This window comes from Staurois parvus, unplaced genomic scaffold (assembly GCF_062004578.1).
Source record: "Staurois parvus isolate SC_StPar_1 unplaced genomic scaffold, SC_StPar_1.0 ptg000224l, whole genome shotgun sequence".
Lineage (NCBI taxonomy): Eukaryota > Metazoa > Chordata > Amphibia > Anura > Ranidae > Staurois > Staurois parvus.
This window is the reverse complement of record NW_028318020.1, coordinates 1,055,723-1,079,274: the sequence shown is the minus strand read 5'-3', so window position 1 is coordinate 1,079,274 and position 23,552 is coordinate 1,055,723. Positions and strand designations below refer to the sequence as shown.

The 23,552-nt window shown below is 43.4% G+C and overlaps 2 protein-coding genes across 2 annotated transcripts in view; one reads left to right on the top strand and one right to left on the bottom strand.

The window, feature by feature from the left end:
* LOC149460606 (uncharacterized) overlaps positions 1 to 23,552 on the bottom strand; it is a 345,151-nt gene that overhangs the window by 140,614 nt on the left and 180,985 nt on the right. The window lies entirely within an intron of this gene.
* Positions 7,914 to 21,745, top strand: LOC149460614 (uncharacterized). Its single transcript, XM_089679441.1, has 4 exons — positions 7,914 to 8,006; positions 8,086 to 8,283; positions 8,374 to 8,515; positions 20,542 to 21,745. Exons 2-4 carry the CDS (start codon positions 8,158 to 8,160, stop codon positions 21,282 to 21,284), a joined length of 1,011 nt encoding a protein of 336 aa, XP_089535567.1. The 5' UTR covers positions 7,914 to 8,006; positions 8,086 to 8,157; the 3' UTR covers positions 21,285 to 21,745.

The window sequence follows — 23,552 nt, the reverse complement described above, 5'->3', positions numbered from 1 at the left end:
AAGTATTCCCACAAGCAGCTAAAAAAGGTGATCAATAATCAATAAACCAACTTAACAGTGAATTCAACTGAAAAAACGCTGCCCACACCTAAACATACTCATATAAATGTGCAAAAATGTCAATAAATAGAAATACAGCGCCGCACTTTCTTTAACCACTTTAAGTCCTCCCTATAATAGAAATACTGCTACAGTGCGGACTCCCTGCACAAAATTATGTGTATATGTATATATATGTATGTGATTTGCGCTCCCGCAGTTGCCAGGGGGGCACATGTGCACACGCCAACCTGCCGTTGCCGTGATTCAGTTCCTGACCGATCAATCATCATGTTCAGGCCAGTGATGTTCGGATCTGATGATCGATCCCTGCCCTATCAGAGATCTTCCTGTACCTGTGTTTCCATTATACAGATACAGGAAATGATGACATCTTCTCTCTCTGAGCGCATTCTGTCCCAGAGAGAGAAGAAAGCAGATCCACGCAATACACACACACAGTAAAACCACATTTAGGACACATTTAACCCCCTGATCCCCCCAGTTAACCCCTTCACTGCCCTGTCACCAGTGTCATTAGTACAGTGTACAGATTTTTTGCTGATTACTGTATTAGTGTCACCAGCGACTTCAGATAGCATTAGTGTCAGTTAGCATCCCTCCCAGATAGCATCAGATTGTCCGTCAGTACATCAGTCATCACATTTAACCCCTTGATTGCCAGGAACATGCTCACATACACAATAAACCTCCATTGCTAGTATAGTGTCTGAGCGGATCAATATCTTTGATCAGATCAGAAATATGCCAGCGTTCACATTAGTATAGCGTCCCCAAAAATGCAGCGTTAGCGGGATCAGCCTCGGCACCTGCCAGCACCTGTGTTTAGCCCCTACGCTTCCCCCCCCTTCTCCCCCAGCAAGTGCAGTGTCAGTAGGTCACTGTCACAGGATACATTGCACACAAAACCGCAGTGTTGGCAGAATCAGGCCTGATCTCTGCTAGCACTTGCAAGTACATTTTTTTGAGTGGTTCAAGCAGTCCCTGACAGCCAGGCACTCTTTTTCCTATGAATTGCACTAGGTACCTATATATTTAGTGTCCAGCGAAAGGTACTCCAGTGAAGAGGCCTACAGGCTTCTGAGCATGTCAGGTGAGAGTGAATGGGAAGACTCACTGACACAATCAGCCTCAGAATATGAACCTGTAGACAACAGCGGCACCCTGACAGATTGCTCAGATGATGGAGAAGAGGTCCCTGCTAAGGTCAGGCGTACCCGACCCCATTCCCAGGGTGATGAGGTGTTACAATCGCATGATGACTCTCATATGCAGCAGAGTGCCGCATGAATGGCGATCACCAGCGGCCTAGTACATCCTGGTCTTTTACATACCAGCACTGCAGTATGACTTGGTGACATGGTGAGTCCCATAAGTGCAGTACAAGCTGGTGCAGTGGTGAGTACAAGTAGTGTCCCGAAGCCACCAAAACTTCACACACAGGTCCATAGAGCCCCTAGTATCCTTCTGGGTATGCTTGCCGATTGGCAGCCCACAAATTCTGCAGCACCTGTACTTCCCCCATTCACTGCCCAACCCAGAATTCAGGTGGACACAGCAAATTTAACTCCTCCCCTTGATTTTTTGGAGCTGTTTTTCACGGAAGATCTGTATGAATTGATTGCGGATAAAAGCATTTTATATGCACAACAGTTTATCACCACCAACCCGAATTCAAACCTTGCCAGACTGTTCGCATGGAAACCTATTATGCTTTCTGAATTTAAGGTTTTTTGGGCCTAACCCTCAACATGGGCATTACTAAGAAAAATGAACTGCAGTTGTATTGGTCCACAGACCCGATTCATCATATGCCGTGTTCTCTGCTGCCATGGCCAGGCATAGATATGAGAGTATAATGTGTTTATGCATTTCAATGACAATACAATCTGTCATCCTCGGGTTGACGAATTTGACCGGCTCCACAAAATTCGTCCCCTTGTAAATCAGCTTAACCAAAAATGTGCAGATGTCTATACTCCCCACCAAAAAAATCTGCGTTGATGAGTCCCTCATTCATTTTTAGGCCACCTTACATTCAAACTATTTTTCCCCAATAAGCTGGCCAGATATGTATATCAGAACTGTGATTTGGGGAGGGGGGTTGGTGCTATCCTGGTATTTCAGGGCATCCAAAACTGTGATAGGTAGTGAGGAAGTGAAATGAGGAAGTTATGCACCTTTCAAAGTGGTCATTGGATTTCAGGTTCCTGTATGTAGCTAGGCTCCCAAAAAGTCTCTCACATGTGGTACCCCCATACTTGGTAGAAGTAGCAGAATGTATTTTGGGGTGTAATTCCACATATACCCATGGCTTGTGTGAGCAATATGTCATTTAAGTGACAATTTTGTGTACAAAAAAAAACTTGTGGAAAAAAATAAATCTTTCATGGACTCAACATGCCTCTCAGCAGATATCTTAGGGTGTCTTCTTTCCAAAAAGGGCTCATTTGGGTGTGTTTGTACTATCCTGGTATTTTAGCACCTCAAGAAATGTGATGGGCAGTCAGAAAGTAAAAGCTGTGTAAATTCCATTATCTATCCCATAGTTTGTAGATGATATAACTTTCACACAAAGCAATTATTATGCAGTTATTGGGATTTTTCTTTTACCAAAGACATATAGCAAAAAACATGTTAGCCTAAATTTCTGACAAAATTTGAGTTTATTGGATATTTTTTATAACAGAAATAAGAAATTATTGTTTTTTTTTTTCACAAATAGAGAATTAGCGTTCCGATTTTCCAGAATCCCATCGTTGGGAGTTTGGTTGTATGAGTTTGTTTTTGGAGTAGGTGGTAGAAGGTAGAGAGATGGGAGCTGGAAGGTGTAGAGCTGTTGAAGAGTGTTATGAGGCCCATGGGCTGAGTGTTCTCACACCAGTGCAGGTGAGGTAGCATATGTCTAATTCTGAGGAATTTGTAGAAGTCTTTCTGGTCCAGAAAATAAGTGAGGCTGGGATCCTGAAACGTTCTTATGTAAGTGTTGCTCAGCAGATCTTTGACAGAGTAAATGCCCTTTGTGTACAAGTTTACAGGTGGATATCTTCAGATAGGAGTTCCAAGGTGAGAAGAGAAGACATTGCAGAACGTTTTGCAGTATGTCCAAAGAGGATTACGCCAAAGAGTTCCACATTCATATGATTGGTGTTTTGGTGTCCAGGAATTCTGGTCAGTTTCTATCATTGCACCATGGAGAGTATTCTTCCCATCCACACTGCAGTGTAGTATGATGGCTGTAGGATGGAGGATAGGAAGTGTCGGTCTCGGGAGGAGAAATAAAGCACAGCGGATCATAGGTACAGATCTATCGAATTTGGACAGAGCTATGCCAGCAGACTAAAAAAGAGAGCAAATGGCAGAGTGATCCATCCCGGTTACAGTGTGTTTGTATCTATGATAAATGACAGGCTAAACCCACCTGGAGACTTTCTCCACACCTGGAGTGTGCTGAGTTCTTGGAGAACGTCTACACAGTGTTTCCAGATTGGCTTTATCACCCCAACGAGCTCGCTCCAGTTCATGGATGTCATCATTATGTTTGGAGGATCTCACCAGTCAGGAGCCTTTCCTGTCATCCTACATGTTCCCTTCTGAGGATTGTTCTATCCTTCCAAACAAATGTATGAAATCATGGATGAGTCCTCCTTCTATGTGATCTAGAAGATCTTCAATCACAATGTCTTTATGGATGAAGTGGATGGCCCAGTTTATATATTATTTATTGCTTTACAGCTTTATTCCCTCCAGGATTCATTCTTTATTTATAGAACCATTCAAGGAAGTGTTCTTACTTTGAGAGATCTCCACCACCATTCCTCTGTGACCATTACATCCTTGTCATTTATGTCTAACATCTTCATTATCAGTGGATTGATAGATATTTTTATACTTTAAAGAATATTTTTACATTTTCTTCACTAAAAAGATTTGATTTCAGAGGGAATGTGTTTTAATTTGTTTTCTATATGTAATAAAATATCTTTGTTAAAGTGTTGGTTCCATAAGAACTAGAATGATTTGTTCTTCCTTACCTTGTGTTATATATGAATTTCCCTGGTAGCCGTGTAAGGTAGATAATTTACAGGAATGATTATTCAGGCTCCATTCACACCAACGTGTATGTTAGTACTTTTTATTTTCAGAATCGCACAACTTAACATGGCTTCCTATGGGACACGTTCACATCTAGGCTTTTTTGAGTTGCTGTGTTTTTGAAAAGGGTCAGGGACTTTTTTAAAAGCAAAAAGCAGCATTTTGCTACAATAGAGTTCAATGGAGAATCTGCTGAAATGTATGGTAGTGTGTTTTTGCATTTTTATTCTGCCCAGCAAAAAAAAAAAAATGCACTTTGAAAAAAAAAAGAGCTGAACAAAACGCAAAACTCAGTAAAAACGCATCACAAACGTATCAACATGCAAGTGTACAATCCAAACGCACATGTTCTGTGTATAAATGGTGGTGTGTATAAGTGGGTGATGCAGCGACCGTCGGCTGGAACAGAACAGAATCAGCGAGGGAGAATGTCACCAGCACACCGAGGATCACCAATATGGGGCCAAAAGTTTTACTAAACGTTCACATAGTTACAGCAAGGCAATGTTTTGGAGACTCGCAGGACCCTTTGTCACATGCCTGATGAAGGGGTCCTGTGAGACTCCGAAATGTTGCCTTGCTGTAAGTATGTGATCTTTCATTAAAACTTTTGGACCCATATTGGTGATCCTCGGTGTGCTGGTGACATTCTCCCTTACAAACATATCACAAACTCAAAATGAACTGCGAAAAGCACTGCAAAACAAACAAAAAGCAAACTGCCAAGGTGTGAATGGAGCCTTACAGATGTTTCTTGGGCTGCAGTTCATCTGAGCTCCACAAGGTGGGGATCTCACTTCTGTCCAGACAAAAAGCCTCTATGGAAGACAGACAGGAAGTGATGTCAGACAGGAAGTTCGAAGTGGCTTTGAAGTAGAAAAGAGACGTTAGCAGAGGAGGTAATAAGATGTTATTTCCTATTTACACCCAGTAACCCCCGTCATGTCCGTCCTCTTCCTCCATAGTCACGTCCGTCCTCTTCCTCCATAGTCACGTCCATCCTCTTCCTCCACAGTCACGTACGTCCTCTTCCTCCACAGTCACGTACGTCCTCTTCCTCCACAGTCACGTCCGTCCTCTTCCTCCACAGTCACGTCCGTCCTCTTCCTCCACAGTCACGTCCGTCCTCTTCCTCCATAGTCACGTCCGTCCTCTTCCTCCACAGTCACTGTGACGTCTTTTATCTCCAGCAGATGATGATACACACATATATAGTGTGGGAACCCAGATGAACCCCTTCAGGGGCAGAACATTCCCCCACTTCCGGGGCCGGAACATTCTCCTCATTGTGGAGATAAATTCTAGTAATATGGTCCTCTAAACAAACAGCACTGACAATAAATAGACAAGACAAGGACCATCCTGACCATACATGGCCTACAAAGGGCAATGATGACACTACACAGGCAGCCAATGGGCAATCATTACACTATGCAGCCAACACAATGATGGAGTGCCGGGGTCAGGAGTATGGAGCATAGAGCCCCTTACATTGCTGCTCAGGAGGAAGGAAACATTCCCCAGCCAGCCATGAAGAATATGTTCCATCATTGGTGTCAGAGGGAGGAAAATACTGAGGTAAGAAGAGGAGCTGAGGGGTCTCTGAGGAAGTAGTGGGTCTAAAGAACTCTGGATCCTCTGAAGGTTTCCTGCATCTGAAGGACTCTGGGACCTCTGAGGTGGAGGAGTAGCTGAAGAACTTTTGGAGTCTGTTAGGAAGTAATAGGGCTGAACAACTCTGAGAGGTTAGTGGGGCTGAAGGACTGTGGAGGCCTCTGAGGGGGTATTCAGGCTGCAAGGCTCTGAGGTAAGAGGGGGCTTTAGGGCTCATAGGAACTCTTGGTCTCTGATGGTCCTCCCACCCCACCTTCACTTACTTTTCTGACCTCCTTAAAGATCTCCTGCCAGCACGTGTAGGAAGTCTTCACCTCTCCATCTCACTGGTCAAGATACAAAATAGAACAAAGAAGGACACTTGGTCCTTGGGGAGGTCTGTATGCATAGCATTAATGCTTAATGGGCAGACAGTCCAATACCTTCCCATACCACAGAATCTGGCAGTGCCCAGTGCTGGAATTCAGAGCCAGAAAAATCCACTGCCACTCTGTACAATGTCCTGGAAATTTCAGAATACTTGGCAACTAAGAGATCAAACCCTCCCCCTGCTGTCCTCCTCCTACCCACACATAGAAGAGATGAGAACAGTCTCCTCCCCCACAGCTCTCTACTCCACCAGCACCATCCTCCTGCTATCCAATCCAATCCCTTCTCTTACTGCAGAGAGTGACAGTGACATCACTCCTGTCAGTAAGCAGGCTGCTGGAGATTGGAGCCTTGCAGGCGGAGTTCTGCCAATTATCCTGATTATCCAGCAACTCTGGCCAGCAAGTTCCCCTTCCTGGACATCATGATGAGCCGACATTGACCTCACAGCACTGCCTCAGAGCAAACAAGTCATAGGAAGGATCGTATTTATCATTCCTTGTCTGCAGATCTAATACTCATCAAAACCAGTTCAGAGACCAAACAAACCCAACAGAGAAAAGGGGATTTCTGATGCAGCAGGTCAAGAGGGTCCCGGGACCTTGAAAATTTTGTAAACCCTAAACAGTCCAGACTGAATGTCTTCCCATGGGGGGAGTAGTCCTTACATGTCCAGCAACCCTCCTATTCCCCCCTCACATCCACATCCTATTATTGTGTGACCAATACCATCCAAATCATTCTTACTTTCATTTCCCAAAGTTATCCGTCTACAAGGAGACCTGTATAGATCACATGATGGCACCAATGAGGATGGAGGAGGACCGGAGTCACATGACTGAGAAGATACTAAACCTCACCCTGGAGATCATCTACCTGCTGACCGGAGAGGTGAGGAGGATTCTGGGAGGTCACATGACATCACTCTTATCTCTATTAATAAAACACAGACCTGACCGGAGAGGTGAGGAGGATTCTGGGAGGTCACATGACATCACTCTCATCTCTATTAATAAACACAGACCTGACCGGAGAGGTGAGGAGGATTCTGGGAGGTCACATGACATCACTCTTATCTCTATTAATAAAACACAGACCTGACCGGAGAGGTGAGGAGGATTCTGGGAGGTCACATGACATCACTCTTATCTCTATTAATAAAACACAGACCTGACCGGAGAGGTGAGGAGGATTCTGGGAAGTCACATGACATCTCTCTTATCTCTATTAATAAAACACAGACCTGACCAGAGAGGTGAGGAGGATTCTGGGATTCTAACATGATATTCCTATTGGTTCCTTAATACAGAGATTTCCTCTTCTGAAGTCAGGTGATCATATGACCATCACAGTGCCTCCATGTGACTCCCTAAACCCTGAGAGACACAACATGCAGAAGATTCTAGAAGTCACCAAGAAGATGATGGAGCTGCTGACAGGAGAGGTGAGCGGTGCCGGGAATTCTGGGACATTCTCCAGTAACAGACAAGGGATGTGTCTGGATGGTGACTGTATCATTGTGTGTGTCAGGTTCCTATAAGGTGTCAGGGTGTCACTGTCTATTTCTCCATGGAGGAGTGGGAGTATTTAGAAGGACACAAGGATCTCTACAAGGACGTCATGATGGACAATCAGCCGCCCCTCACATCACCGGGTAAGAGGAGACTTTATTGTAAAGGAGAGAGCAGTACGGAGGATCCACCTAGATCCCCCATCATCTGATAAACACATAGAAACAATGGATTCAGTCAGTGTGTGTGTTTCCTACAGATGGATCCAGTCATGGGAACCCACCAGAGAGATGTCCCCGTCCTCTGTATTCCCGGGATTCCACACAGGAAGGTCACACCATCCCTCACTATCATCAGGTAGATGATGACAATTATTGTTAGTTGTGATTTATACACAGCATGTTTGTTACAATGAATGTTTTATTATATCTTTCAGAGTGGAATCCTCGGGGATGATAATATTGATGTTAAAGAAGAGTATAAAGAGGAGGATGAGGAGTATGGAGTGATGGAGGAGTTTTCAGAAGGACACAAGGATATGATGGAGCCACCTAATACCAGGAACCCACCAGAGAGATGTCCTCATCCTCTGTATTCCCCACAGGAAGGTCACACCATCCCTCACCATTACAAGGTTGGTGGGATGGAGAATCTAGAACATGGACTTGTAGGGGTGATAAGTGGATATTTTTATGTGATATTTTCTCTCATTTCCTTGATTTAGAGTGGAGATCCAATCGATATAGAATTTGAGGTGAAAGCAGAAGAAGAAGAGGCGTATGTGAGGGATGATCAGCAGTCTATGGAGGAGGATGGAATAACGGGGACATTTATAGAGGAGGACACTCCTACAGAGATCAGCACAGGTGGGTCATGAACACTAAATCCATTCCTCCACCCATACTGCTCACTGATTGGTCCAGAGTAGGGCGGGGACTGGGTGATATCAGCCTGTAATCCCCTGGTCACTTTCCTGAGCTGTGTTCCCCGTCCTGTATTCCTGGATTTCTCTCGGATAATCTTCCTTCTCTGTGCTGCAGACACAATTTATGTCTCTAGACTGGATTTATGGAGGTTCTGGGGTTCAGCTGGCAGCAAAATGTTGATTTTTACTCTAAGCATTGCATAATGTAGCACCCAGGACATGTGACTGGGGTCTCCTGCCTTGTGCCTGACTCTTCCAGGGGACCTTCTCTGTTGTCTGCTGGCTGTGCCGGGTGGAGGGATATGTCTGTAGTGTCTCAGACCCAAGTCACTGAGTGCAGTCTCAGGAGATGGGAGGCAGCGGTGTGGGATCTCTGCAACTTGTCTACAGTAAACATTTAACCACTTTCCCTCCAGAGGATTTACCCCCCTTAACTAGCTGCCGACCGCAGATAGCCGAATGATGGCTGCACTGCGGCCGGCCAGTTCTGAGTGGACGTCATATGACGTCCTCCCAGAACGCGCTCTCCTGCGCGCCCCAGGGGGCGCGCACCCGGCGATCTCCGTGATCGCTGTGTCCTACGGACACAGCTGATCACGTGATGTGCTAAAAGGCCAATCACAGCGGCCTTTTACCACGTGATCAGCGGTGTCCAATGACACGCTGATCAGAGGGAAATGCAAGTGCCGGTTCTCGGCTGCACTTTCCTCACACTGTCAGATCGTGAGGAAAGTACTGCCGAGAACCGGCAGTTGTCAGAGCGGGGATCGGCACCGATCATCAGGGCACTGATGATCAGTGCCCTGATAATCGGTGCCCAGCAGTGACCCCCGCAAGTTCTGCCCACCTGTGCCCAGCAGTGCGCCCACTAGCTCCTCCCACCTGTGCCCAGCAGATCACCCACCTGTGCCCAGCAGTGCACCCACCTGTGCCACTCTGCAGTGCCACCTACCTGTGCCCAGCAGTGCCACCCACCTGTGCCCAGCAGTGCCACCCACCTGTGCCCACCAGTGCCACCCACCTGTGCCCACCCACCAGTGCTGCCCACCAGTGCTGCCAGTCAGTGCCACCAGTCAGTGCCCAGGGGTTGTGCCAGTCAGTGCCGCCAGTCAGTGCCCAGCAGTGATGCCAGTCAGTGCCGTCTATCAGTACCCATCATCAGTGTCACCTATCAGTGCCGCCTATCAGTGCTGCATATTAGTGCCGCCTATCCGTGACACCTCATTAGTGCTGTCTATCAGTGCCGCCTATCCGTGCCACCTCATTAGTACTGCCTATCAGTGCCCTTTAGTGCTGCCTATCAGTGCCCATTAGTGCCGCCTATCAGTGCCCATCAGTGCTGCCTCATCAACGCAAATCAGTGAAGGAGAAAAAATACATGTTTGAAAAATTTTATAATAGAAACAAAGAAACTTTTTTTTTATTTTTCAAATTTTTTGCAATTTTTTTATTTATAGCGCAAAAAGTAAAGCGCCCAGTGGCGATTAAATACCACCAAAAGAAAGCTCTATTTGTGAGAAAAAAATGATCAAATTTTCATATGGGTACAATGTTGCATGACCGCGCAGTTGTCAATCAAAGTGCGGCAGCGCTGAAAGCTGAAAATTGGCCTGGTAAATAAGTAGGGATAAGTGCCTGGTAGGCAAGTGGTTAATGACCACGCCTCTTTTTGCTACTCCGCGCTGCACTAATTCAACGGATAATTGCGCGGTCATGCAATGCTGCACCCAAACAAAATGTACGTCCTTTTTTTCACACAAATAGAGCTTTCTTTTGGTGGTATTTTATCACCTGTGCGCTTTTTATTTTTCCCGCTGTATACAAAACAGACTGAACATTTTGAAGAAAATTAATATTTTTTACTTTCGGCTATAAAAAATATATAGTAAACTCAAAGTTAGTTATAAATTTAGACCACAATGTATTCTGCTCCATGTTTTTGGTAAAAAAAATCCCAATAAGTGTATATTGATTGCTTTGTGTGACAGTTATAGCGTCTACAAACTATGCAATTTACGCCATTTTTTTGCTATACAGCGCTGCACTAGTTTAACTGACAATTGCGCAGTCATGCAATAAAGTGGTCATTTGGGGGGGGGTTTTTGCTATCCTGGCATTTCAGGTCCTCCGAATCTGTGATAGGTAGTCAGGAAGTGTAAGGTGGTCTTTGGATTTTGGGGTCCTGTACTTGGCTGAACTGCCAAAATGTCTCTCACATGTGGTACCCCCATACTCAGGAGAAGTAGCAGAATGTATTTTGGGGAGTAATTCCACATATATCCATGGCATGTGTGAGCAATAAATCATTTAAGTGACAATTTTGTGTAAACTTTTTTTTTGTCATTTTCCAAAAACTTGTGGTAAAAAAATTAATTCTTCTATTGATTCAACATTCCTCTCAGCAAATAGTTTGGGGTGTCTACTTTCCAAAAAGGGGTCATTTTGGGGGGTGGGGGCATTCTATGCCCAGCATTAGAAGTTTATACCACACATCACTCACTCTTCTAACCACCTGAAGACCAAGCCTTCTCTGACACTTTTTGTTCACATGAAAAAAAATCTATATTTTTTGCTAGGAAATTAATTTAAACCCCAAACATTATATATTTTTTAAAGGACACCCTAGTGAATAAAATGGTGGGTGCTGCAATTTTTTCTGTCACATAGTACTTGCGCAGCAATGTTTCAAACGCAATTTTTTTTTTAAAAAATACACTTTTTTTACTTTTAATGCACAAAAACACAATATATTGGAAAATTATTTTGTAAAATATAAAAGATGATGGTGTGCCGAGAAAATACCAAACCTGACATGCTTTAAAACTGTGCATGCCCCGTGCAATGGCGACAAACTGCATATGTTTTTAATATCTATAGGTAACGTTTTAAAGCCTTTACAAGCTACCATTGTAGATTTACAGAGGAGGTCTAGTGTTAGAATTACTGCCCTTCATCTGACGATTGTGGTGATACCTCACATGCATGGTGCAACCGCTGTTTACATACTGGCACAGGATCAACGCTCACAAACTCAGGTGTGCACGCGGGGGTGAGGGTACTTTTTTTTTCTTTTCTTTTTTTAAGTTATTTAGATTTTTTTAATTATTTTTACACCGTTTTTTTTTTTTTTTTTTATCACTTTTAATGCTATAACAGGGAATGCAAATATTCCCTATAACTTCAATGGGTATTGTCATATATTCTTTTTTGAGAAATCTGGGGCCTATCAGACTCTGGATATCTCCTCTGCCCTTACATTATCTAATCAAACCAACATCGGTGATCAGATGCTTTCCCAATTTACAAATGGCGCTGTTTATATTCTGAAAAACTGAAGTGATGAAATACTCGTAGATTCCGATTTCTTACACTATAGAGATTATTGGCACCATTCTGGTCTCTGGGCTCTATTGTCAGCTGGCAGAAACACCGGCTGCATTCTCAGGTTCCCCGGATGGCACGGGACTGCCCAAGAAAGCCTTGGAAGGCAGTGGGGGAAGGGGGCATCATATCCTGCTGCTTGTAAAAGCAATCCTGCAGCTAATTATCTACTAGGATTGCTTTTACATAAAAGCTGATCACCAGCTGAAAAAAATGATACCAGGATGATGCCTGCAGATGTAGGCATCATCCTGGTATAACCATTCAAAGTCCAGTGATGTACCAGTACGTTGCTGGTCCTTGTTGGGTATATATGATATGTTCTTTTTTTTGTATGCAGCCTGTGGACTGAATGAAAAAAAGAGAAGGAATCTCTGCCCCCCCATAAAAGTGTGGTATGCCCACCATTAAATTATACCGCCCTGCATCCACCCACTTCTAATGGTGGGCACACATTAGGTCGCATGGTGCCACATGCCCCAGTTCCAAGATTGTACAAATGTCTAAATAGTGGCACGCTTGAATAAAAATTGTCCACGCATAAGTGGTACCCCATATGGAAAAAGGATGACACCAAGTCCCAAACTATCTTGCCACTGCTCCCCATGTAGTCTGGGCATCCGGGGGATCCACGTGACTATATTTTGCCTCGTAAATCCAAAACTTATAAGTATAGCCTTTTGCCCTCTCACACATCTTCTACATCTTGACCCCATGTCTGGCACGCTTGCTGGGAAGAAATTGTTTGTATGCAAGGCGGCCAGAAAAATGAATGAGGGATTCATCAACGCAGATGTTTTGCTGGGGAGTATAGACATCTGCAATTTTTTGGTTAAGTTGATTTTCGAGGGGCTGAATTTTGTGGAGCCGGTCAAATTCAGGGTCACCACAAGGATGACAGAGTGTATTGTCATTGAAATGCATAAAACACATTATACTCTCATATCTATGCCTGGCCATGGCAGCAGAGAACACGGCATATGATGAATCGGGTCTGCGGACCAATACAACCGCAATTCATTTCTTTTAGTAATGCCCATGTTGAGGGTTAGGCCCCCAAAAAATATAAAGTCAAAAACCGTAATGGGTTTCCATGCGAATAGTCTGGCAAGGTTTGAATTTGGGTTGGTGGCCATAAATTGTTGTGCATATAAATTGCTTTGATCCACAATCAATGTACACAGATATTCCGTGAAAAACAGCTCCAAAAAATCAAGGGGAGGAGTTAAATTTGCTATTTCCACCTGAATTCTGGGTTGGGCAGTTCTATGGGCCTGTGTGCAAATTCTTGGTGGTTGCGTGACAATACTTGTGCTTGCCACCTCACCAGCTTGTACTGCAATTATGGGACTCCCCACGTCACCAAGTCATACTGCAGTGCTGGTATTATTATTATTATACAGGATTTATATAGCGCCAACAGTTTGCTCAGCACTTTACAATATAACAGGAGACAATACAGCAACAATACAGATCAATACAAGAGGGACAGGAGGGCCTGATCCTGGGAACTTACAATCTAAGAGAAATGTGAAAGGATGTACTAGGCCACTGGTGCTCGCCAGTTCACCAAATGGTAGCGTGGCACTAGTACTGGCACTCTGCTGCATATGAGAGTCATCAAAATTTACCAGCAAGTGCTAGCAGAGATCAGGCCTGATTCTGCCAACACTACAGTTTTGTGTGCAATGTATCAAGTGACTGTGACCTACTGACACTGCACTTGCTGGGGGAGAAGGGGGGGTAAGCGTAGGGTCTAAACGCAGGTGCTGGCAGGTGCCGGGGCTGATCTTGCTAATGCTGCTTTTTTGGGGACACTATACTAATGTGATAAAAAAACAATATTGGTGAAGCTCTGCACATTAAAAACTAAATAAGTATTTACAATGATATAAAAATACATATAAAGTGACCACACTGTATTGAAAGGTATTGATAACTAGTGCTAAATAATTCCCCCCAAAAAATATATAAGTGCCAAGTGTTGAAAGTGCAAAACAGGTCGTCCGTCTGCTGACTAGATCGTGCCAAAATACAATATATGCACAATAAACATAATACACCATAACATTGCACACTAACTGAAAGTAGAAAGTGCTCAGTATGAGGATGAATATTGAGTGAAAGTGAAATCCACAATAAAGTGCAAAACAGGTCATGCGTCTGCTGACTAGATCGTGCCAAAATCTAATACATGCACAGTATACATAATACACCATAACATTGCACACTCTAACTGAAAGTGACAGGTGCTCAGTATGAGGATGAATATTCATTGAAAGTAAAATCCACAATAAAGTGCAATAACAAAGTGCTTGACATTTCATGTGCAAACAAACACCGCAATGTCAGTGTTTCAATTCTTCACTCCAAACATGATGCGTGTTAGCATGCCACACCTGTATATCGTAATCCAAAAGTGGCTAAAGTGCCTCCTCACCTTAACCATGCGACCCCTAAGGGCCACAATGCTTTAGGTATTATAACTCCACCAGACTGGGGATCTCTGTAATAATACTCCTGTAGTAGCACTCCATCTCCTCTGCCAGGTCACTTATGCCCTGAGATGGTGACACCCCCGGGATAATCACAAGGCCATAGAGAGGCAGACAAAGAGCCTCCATAGTGAGATGCCGTTTATTCCATATAGCAGATGATAACAAGCCAAAAGAGAACACTACCAGTATAGCAGATCTCATCCAGCTGGTCTCCCATGTGCTGTGGGTGTACTGCAAGGTGCTGGGTGTCCAAAGATGGCGTCTGCTGGATGTGCGTAACAGGAATTATGTCACCGCGCTCTACACGTTACTCCACGATGTCACGTGGCTTCATCAGGATCCTGACACCCACAGCACATGGGAGACCAGCTGGATGAGATCTGCTGTACTGTGAGTGTTCTCTTTTGGTTTGTTTTTGTTTTGGTTTTGTGCTGTGGGTGTCAGGATCCTGATGAAGCCACGTGACATCATGGAGTAACGTGTAGAGCGCGGTGACATAATTCCGGTTACGCACATCCAGCAGACGCCATCTTTGGACACCCAGCACCTTGCAGTACACCCACAGCACATGGGAGACCAGCTGGATGAGATCTGCTATACTGGGAGTGTTCTCTTTTGGCTTGTTTTCATCTGCTATATGGAATAAACGGCATCTCACTATGGAGGCTCTTTGTCTGCCTCTCTATGGCCTTGTGATTATCCCGGGGGTGTCACCATCTGAGGGCATAAGTGACCTGGCAGAGGAGATGGAGTGCTACTACAGGAGTATTATTACAGAGATCCCCAGTCTGGTGGAGTTATAATACCTAAAGCATTGTGGCCCTTAGGGGTCGCATGGTTAAGGTGAGGAGGCACTTGAGCCACTTTTGGATCACGATATACACGTGTGGCATGCTAACACGCATCATGTTTGGAGTGAAGAATTGAAACACTGACATTGTGGTGTTTGTTTGCACATGAAATGTCAAGCACTTGTTATTGCACTTTATTGTGGATTTCACTTTCAATGAATATTCCTCCTCATACTGAGCTCCTGTCACTTCCAGTTAGTGTGCAATGTTATGGTGTATTATGTTTATTGTGCATATATTGTATTTTGTCACCATCTAGTCAGCAGACGGATGACCTGTTTTGCACTTTCAACACTTGGCACTTATATATATTTTTTGGGGGGGATTATTTAGCACTAGTTATACCTTTCAATACAGTGCGGTCACTTTATATGTATTTTATATCATTGCACCGACTTATTTAGTTTTTCATGTGAAGCTCTTCACCAATATTGTGTTTTATGTCATCCATCCTGTGGTATTGGGAATAGGTGGTAGCAGCTGCATATATTTGGGGTTGTGTTTGTTCATACCAGTGGAGCGCAGGGGGATTATTTGTTTATTTACTATACTAATGTGAACGCTGGTATAGTGCTGATCTGATCAAAGATATTGATCCGTTTAGACACCATACTAGTAGCAATAGAGGTTTATTGTGTATGAGAGTCTTCCTGGCAATCGAGGGGTTAAATGTGATGACTGGTGTACTGAAGGGCAATCTGACACCATCTGGGAGGGGCGTGAAAACCACGGGAGCTCCAATCACTTATATATATGTGATTTTGTGAACCGCCCTGTAGCAGTATTTCTGCTATAGGGCGGTCAGGAAGCGGTTACAGAAGCTGTTTGTGATATGGAGCTGTGTTACTTTACCTGACAATTGCGCGGTCATGCAACGCTGAACTAAAATTAAATTTACATATCTTTTTCTCCACAAATTGAGCTTTCTTTTGGTGGTATTTGATCGACTGTGCATTTTTTATTTTTTTGCGCTATAAAAAACGACTAACAATTTTGAGAAAAAAACAATATTTTGGACTTTTTGCTATAAAACATGTCCAGTAAAAATCAAATTTAGTCATAAATTTTGTCCAAAATGTATTCTGCTCCGTGTCTTTGGTAAAAAAATCCCAATTTGTGTAAATTAATTGGTTTACATGACAGTTATAGCGTTTATAAATGGCGGTATAGATACTGGATTTTTTAAAATATACTAATAATAGTGGAAATCAGCGATTTATAACGGCGATCAGCGATTTATGACGGCGATCAGCGACTCATGGCGGGACTGAGGTGGACATTCTGACACTGGGGGGGAACTGACTTGGGGTCACTGACATCCACAGTGACACTAATATAGTGATCAGAGCAAAAAAAACCACTGACACTGTACTAATAGCACTGGGGAGGAAGGGGTTAACCTCTGGAGACAAAGGGTTAACTGTGTGAGGGGAGTGTTTTACTAGGGGGCGGGATCTGTTACTAGGGGGCGGGGTGTGTGTACCTCTCTGTTACACACTATCCCAGAAGGCTGAGCTCAGTGATCCTGGAACAGTGTGCTGAAAGCTGACAGGGAGGAGAGCACCATTGAATACAATACACCCTTCCTCTCTGGCAATCGCCAGGCTCCAGCGGGTAATCACCGGCCGGGACCCAGTGATTGACATCCGCAGTCATGATCAGTGCCGCGGATACGGCGGTCACACACCTCACGCGCGCTCCCTACCCCGGAATGCAGGATTATGTATATACACGTGATCCTGCACACAGGGGCCGCCTTGTAGCAGTATATTTACTGTGGGTGGTCCCCTAGTGGTTAAGCTTCCACTGATTACTGAATACCAATATTATGAGTCCTGACCCTTACACTGTATAATTTATATTGTACATTACATTCTCCTGACCCCTGCACTATATACTCTATGTTGTACATTACATACTCCTGACCCCTGCACTATATACTCTATGTTGTACATTACATACTCCTGACCCCTGCACTATATACTCTATGTTGTACATTACATACTCCTGACCCCTGCACTATATACTCTGTGTTGTACATTACATACTCCTGACCCCTGCACTATATACTCTATGTTGTACATTACATACTCCTGACCCCTGCACTATATACTCTATGTTGTACATTACATACTCCTGACCCCTGCACTATATACTCTGTGTTGTACATTACATACTCCTGGCCCCTGCACTATATACTCTATGTTGTACATTACATACTCCTGACCCCTGCACTATATACTCTATGTTGTACATTACATACTCCTGACCCCTGCACTATATACTCTATGTTGTTCATTACATACTCCTGTCCCCTGCACTATATACTCTGTTGTACATTACATACTCCTGACCCCTGCACTATATACTCTATGTTGTACATTACATACTCCTGACCCCTGCACTATATACTCCATGTTGTACATTACATACTCCTGACCCCTGCACTATATACTCCATGTTGTACATTACATACTCCTGACCCCTGCACTATATACTCTATGTTGTACATTACATACTCCTGACCCCTGCACTATATACTCTGTGTTGTACATTATATACTCCTGACCCCTGCAGTATATACTCTGTTGTACATTACATACTCCTGACCCCTGCACTATATACTCCATGTTGTACATTACATACTCCTGACCCCTGCATTATATACTCTATGTTGTACATTATATACTCCTGACCCCTGCAGTATATACTCTGTTGTACATTACATACTCCTGACCCTTGCACTATATACTCTATGTTGTACATTACATACTCCTGACCCCTGCACTATATACTCTATGTTGTACATTATATACTCCTGACCCCTGCACTATATACTCTATGTTGTACATTACATACTCCTGACCCCTGCGCTATATACTCTTTTGTACATTACATAATCCTTACCCCTGCACTAAATACTCTATGCTGCACATTACATACTCCTGACCCCTGCACTATTTACTCTCTGTTGTACATTCCATACTCCTGACCCCTGCACTATTTACTCTCTGTTGTACATTCCATACTCCTGACCCCTGCACTATATAATCTATGGTGTACATTTCATACTCCTGACCCCTGCACTATATACTCTGTTGTACATTACATACTCCTGACCCCTGCACTATATACTCTATGTTGTACATTACATCCTACTGACCCCTGCACTATATACTCTGTAGTACATTACATACTCCTGACCCCTGCACTATATACTCTATGTTGTACATTCCATACTCCTGACCCCTGCACTATATACTCTATGTTGTTCATTACATACTGCTAAACCCCGGCACTATGTACTTTGTTGTACATTACATACTTCTGGCCCCTGCACCATATACTCTGTTGTACATTACAAACTCCTGACCCCTGCACTATATTTTTTTTGTACATTACATACTCCTTACCCTTGCACTATATACTCTATGTTGTACATTACATACTCCTGACCCCTGCACTATATACTCTATGCTGTACATTACATAGTCCTGACCCCTGCACTATATACTCTATGTTCTACATTACATACTCCTGACCCCTGCACTATATACTCTGTGTTGTACATAACATACTCCTGACCCCTGCAGTATATACTCTTTGTTGTTCATTACATACTACTAAATCCCTGCACTATATACTCTATGTTGTACATTACATACTCCTTACCCCTGCACTATATACTCTATGCTGTACATTACATACTCCTGACCCCTGCACTAGATACTCTATGTTGTACATTACATACTCCTGACCCTGCACTATATACTCTATGTTGTACATTACATACTCCTGACCCCTGTACTATATACTCTGTAGTACATTACATACTCCTGACCCCTTCACTATATACTCGTTAGTACATTACATACTCCTGACCACTGCACTATATACTCTTTTGTACATTACATACTCCTGACCCCTGCACTATATACTCTGTTGTACATTACATACTCCTGACCACTGCACTATATACTCTGTGTTGTACATTACATATTCCTGACCCCATGCACTATGTACTCTATGTTGTACATTACATACTCCTGATCCCTGCACTATATACTCTATGTTGTACATTCCATAGTCCTGACCCCTGCACTATATACTCTATGTTGTACATTGCATACTCCTGACCCCTGCACTATATACTCTATTTTGTACATTACATACTCCTGTCCCTTGCACTATATACTCTATGTTGTACATTACATACTCCTGACCCCTGCACTTTATACTCTATGCTTTACATTACATACTCCTGACTCCTGCACTATATACTCTATGCTGTACATTACATACTCCTGACCCCTGCAATATAAACTCTATGCTGTACATTACATACTCCTGACCCCTGCACTATATACTCTGTTGTACATTACATACTCCTGACCCTGCACTATATACTCTGTTGTACATTACATACTCCTGACCCCTGCACTATATACTCTGTTGTTCAATACATACTCCTGACCCCTGCACTATATGCTCTATGTTGTACATTACATACTCCTGACCCCTGCACTATATACTCTATGTTGTACATTACATCCTCCTGATCCCTGCACTATATACTCTATGTTGTACATTACATACTCCTGACTTCTGCTCTCCCCCTCCCCCGACTGCTATATATTCACATAATATAGATTCTCTTTTATTCCCCCCATTTCCTCCCAGCTGGACATTTTATATCGGATGATGTGATTGGAGCACAGACTTTTACATGGTGATAATAATGTGATAACATCCTCCAACTTTGGACCCTTAAACAGAAAGTGATAATGAGGGAGGAGTCAATACCCCAATGATGGTGGTCTTCAGGATCAGTCCAGTCTTCATCTTGGTTGTTCTCCCCCCACCCTCACTCTCTGACCTCTGGTGGGGCTCAGCCCCGCTGTTCTTCATGACTAAATCATGGACTAAATAAGGAAGTGCAGTACTTCTTGTGTTGGGAAGATGGCGATGAGTGATAGAGGGGGTGGGGACCCTCGTCCTATAATCCCCTCATCACTGTCCCTCCTATAAAAGACAGTTCTGGTTGTTTCCTCACTCTCTGACTAAGGTCCATGAATAAAGAAATGACCTGGTAGGAGATCAGAGGAGCCATTTCCTAGTTCCCTTGAGGGTGGAAATGTAAGCTCCTCAGAGACCAAGCTGCCTGATGTGGGCGGAGTCCAGGTTTGGGGGAACCAATCAGCTCCTGTCTAGTAATCCTCTTTGTCTTTGTATTTTAGTCCATGGCCGGGAGATGAGGAAAACCTCCGAGGATTGTCTCACTTTGTCTCCAGACTGGAAAGTAGAAGATGAGGACATCACACAGTATAGTCCAGGAGAAAACCCGGCTCCCTCCAATGTCCATCCGGCACCACCCAGTGTAGATGGACCATCGGATTCCTTGTATCCTGAGGAACCTCAGACTGTGCGGGACCGGGCCGACCCTCCAACAGGGAAGAGCTTCTCCTGTACTGAGTGCGGGAAGGGTTTCATTTCTAAATCCAAATTTAATGTGCATAAAAGATCTCACACGGGGGAGAAGCCATATTCCTGTCTTAAGTGCGGGAAATGTTTTTCAGTGAAGTCCAGTCTTTACACACATCAAAGATCTCACTCGGGGGAGAAGCCATATTCCTGTCTTGAGTGTGGGAAATGTTTTTCAGTTAAGTCCAATTTTTATAGACATAATAGATCTCATACGAGGGAGAAGCCGTATTCCTGTCCTGAGTGCGGGAACTGCTTTTCAGAGAAGTCCATTCTTCATAAACATCAGAAATGTCACACGGGGGGGAAATCATTTTCCTGTCCTGAGTGTGGAAAATATTTTTCAGCTAAGGCCAATCTTTATAGACATAAGAGATCTCACACGGGGGAGAAGCCGTATTCCTGTCCTGAGTGCGGGAAATGTTTTTCACAGAAGTCCCATCTTTCTAAACATCAGAGATCTCACACGGGGGAAAAGCCACTTTCCTGTCCTGAGTGAGGGAAATGTTCCTCTCTGAAGTCCTGTCTTCCTGTACATCAGGGGTCCCACACAACCCTGGAGGTGTATTAGTGCCTTGAGTGCGGGAAATGTCTTCTAGATGAATGTTGCTGGACATCCCAGCTCTCATGTGGGGAAGAAGCACACCCTGATATACACCTCAGATATACTCCATGGCTGATCTTCATCATGGAAGTAACAGTTCATAAGGAGATCAGAGGTCCCCAAAGACATGGATGAAGTGTTGGACCGGGTCAGCCATTGATGGCAGGAGAAGAATAACAATGGAGTCCTGACTTAGAGCACTGAATAAAAATGATGGTTTTTCTTTTACTATTTCCATATGTTTGGAATTTAATATTTTATTTTTTAATTGGCTGTGAATATTACACATTTTTATTGTCTTTTCTATACACACTTCATCTTTTATATTTGTAATAATAAAGTATATATTTATCAGACATGTTTAATATTATAATGGCTCTGTAATCCAATAGTTTTGTTGTTATGACATTATGGCAGTTGAGGTCCTCCAGGTGAATGGCAATACGCTATATCTAGTTTGAGGACATCATGTTGTTATGTATACATTGTATATTATAATCCCAGTTGGCACACTCCCTATAATTGGCAGAGTATTATTATTCATTTTATACACAGTTGTGTTGAAAATACTAGCCATCAGACATCACTAACCGGATCAATCACTGTTTTTGGTGGAAATGATATTTCTACATGGCAAATAATTTCCTAGCAGGTGTAGTAGAGTCATAGAAATCCAACAGACCCGACAGTCATGACATGCATGCTGCTGATTCTGTGTCATTGAATCACTCATTGAAAGGGGCGTGTTCAAAATAATAGCAGTGTGGAGTTCTATTAGTGAGGTCATTCATTCTTTGATAAACAGGTGGCAATTATTGCCCTTATTTAAGGAAGGAAGGCAGCAAATGTTGTACATGCTGGTTACAGTGCATTTCTCTCTGAAATTCTGAGGAAAATGGGTGGTTCCAGACATTGTTCAGAAGAACAGCGTACCTTGATTAAAAAGTTGATTGGAGAGGGGAAAACATATAAAGAAGTGCAGAAAATGATCGGCTGCTCAGCTAAAATGATGGCAAATGCTTTAAAATGGCAACCAAAACCTGAAAGACGTGGAAGAAAGCGAAAAACTACCATTGGAATGGATAGAAGAATAGCCAAAATGGGGCGGACTCAGCCAACAATCAGCTCCAGGAAGATGAAAGAAGGTGTGACGTTCCCTGTGAGGACTCAGCCAACAATCAGCTCCAGGAAGATGAAAGAAGGTGTGACGTTCCCTGTGAGGACTGTTACAATTAGAAGACGCCGATGTGAAGCCAAGCTATCTGCAAGAAGTCCCCGCAAAGTCCCACTGTTGGGAAAAAGACATGTGCTGAAGAGGTTACAATCTGCCAAAGAGCACATTGACCGGCCTAAAGAGAAATGACGCAACATTTTGTGGACTGATGAAAGTAAGATTGTTCTTTTTGGGTCTAGTGGGCGGAGACAGTTTGTCAGACGACCCCCAAACACTGAATTCAAGCCACAGTACACTGTGAAGACCGTGAAGCATGGTGGTGCAAGCATCATGATATGGGGATGTTTCTCATACTACGGTGTTGGGCCTATTTATCGCATACCAGGGATCATGGATCAGTTTGAATCCATCAGAATACTTGAAGAGGTCATGCTGCCTTATGCTGAAGTGGAAATGCCCTTGAAATGGGGGTTCCAACAAGATAACGACCCCAAACACACCAGTAAACGTGCAACATCTTGGTTCCAGACCAACAAGATGGACGTTATGGAGTGGCCAGCCCAATCCCCGGATCTTCATCCAATAGAAAACTTGTGGGGTGACATCAAAAATGCCGTTTCTGAGGCAAAACCAAGAAATAGAGAAGAACTGTGGAATGTGGTCCAATCATCCTGGGCTGGAATACCTGATCACAGGGGCCAGAAGTTGGGGGACTCCATGCAACACAGATGTACAGCAGTTCTCAGAAACAGTGCGACTACAACCAAATATTCATGAAGTCATTCAAAGGAAAGCAAAATCTTCAAACATTTCTCAGTTTATATAGTGAATGTTTGAGTTTGTAAAGAAGAATACAAACACGGCCATTTTTTTGAACCGTCTAATATTCACTTTTCTTCCATTTTTTTAAAGGAACAACACAAATTTGATGTATTTTTCTTCATGTTGTGATTTGGAATAGAATGTGTCGTGTTCCCAATGCATTTGTG

Bases quoted from the DNA above. Each gene is read 5' to 3' on its own strand.
- LOC149460614 (XM_089679441.1), top strand. From the start codon at position 8,158: ATGGAGGAGTTTTCAGAAGGACACAAGGATATGATGGAGCCACCTAAT. The intron at 8,284-8,373 runs GTTGGTGGGATG...TCCTTGATTTAG, and splicing joins CCATCCCTCACCATTACAAG to AGTGGAGATCCAATCGATAT. The intron at 8,516-20,541 runs GTGGGTCATGAA...TTTGTATTTTAG, and splicing joins TCCTACAGAGATCAGCACAG to TCCATGGCCGGGAGATGAGG.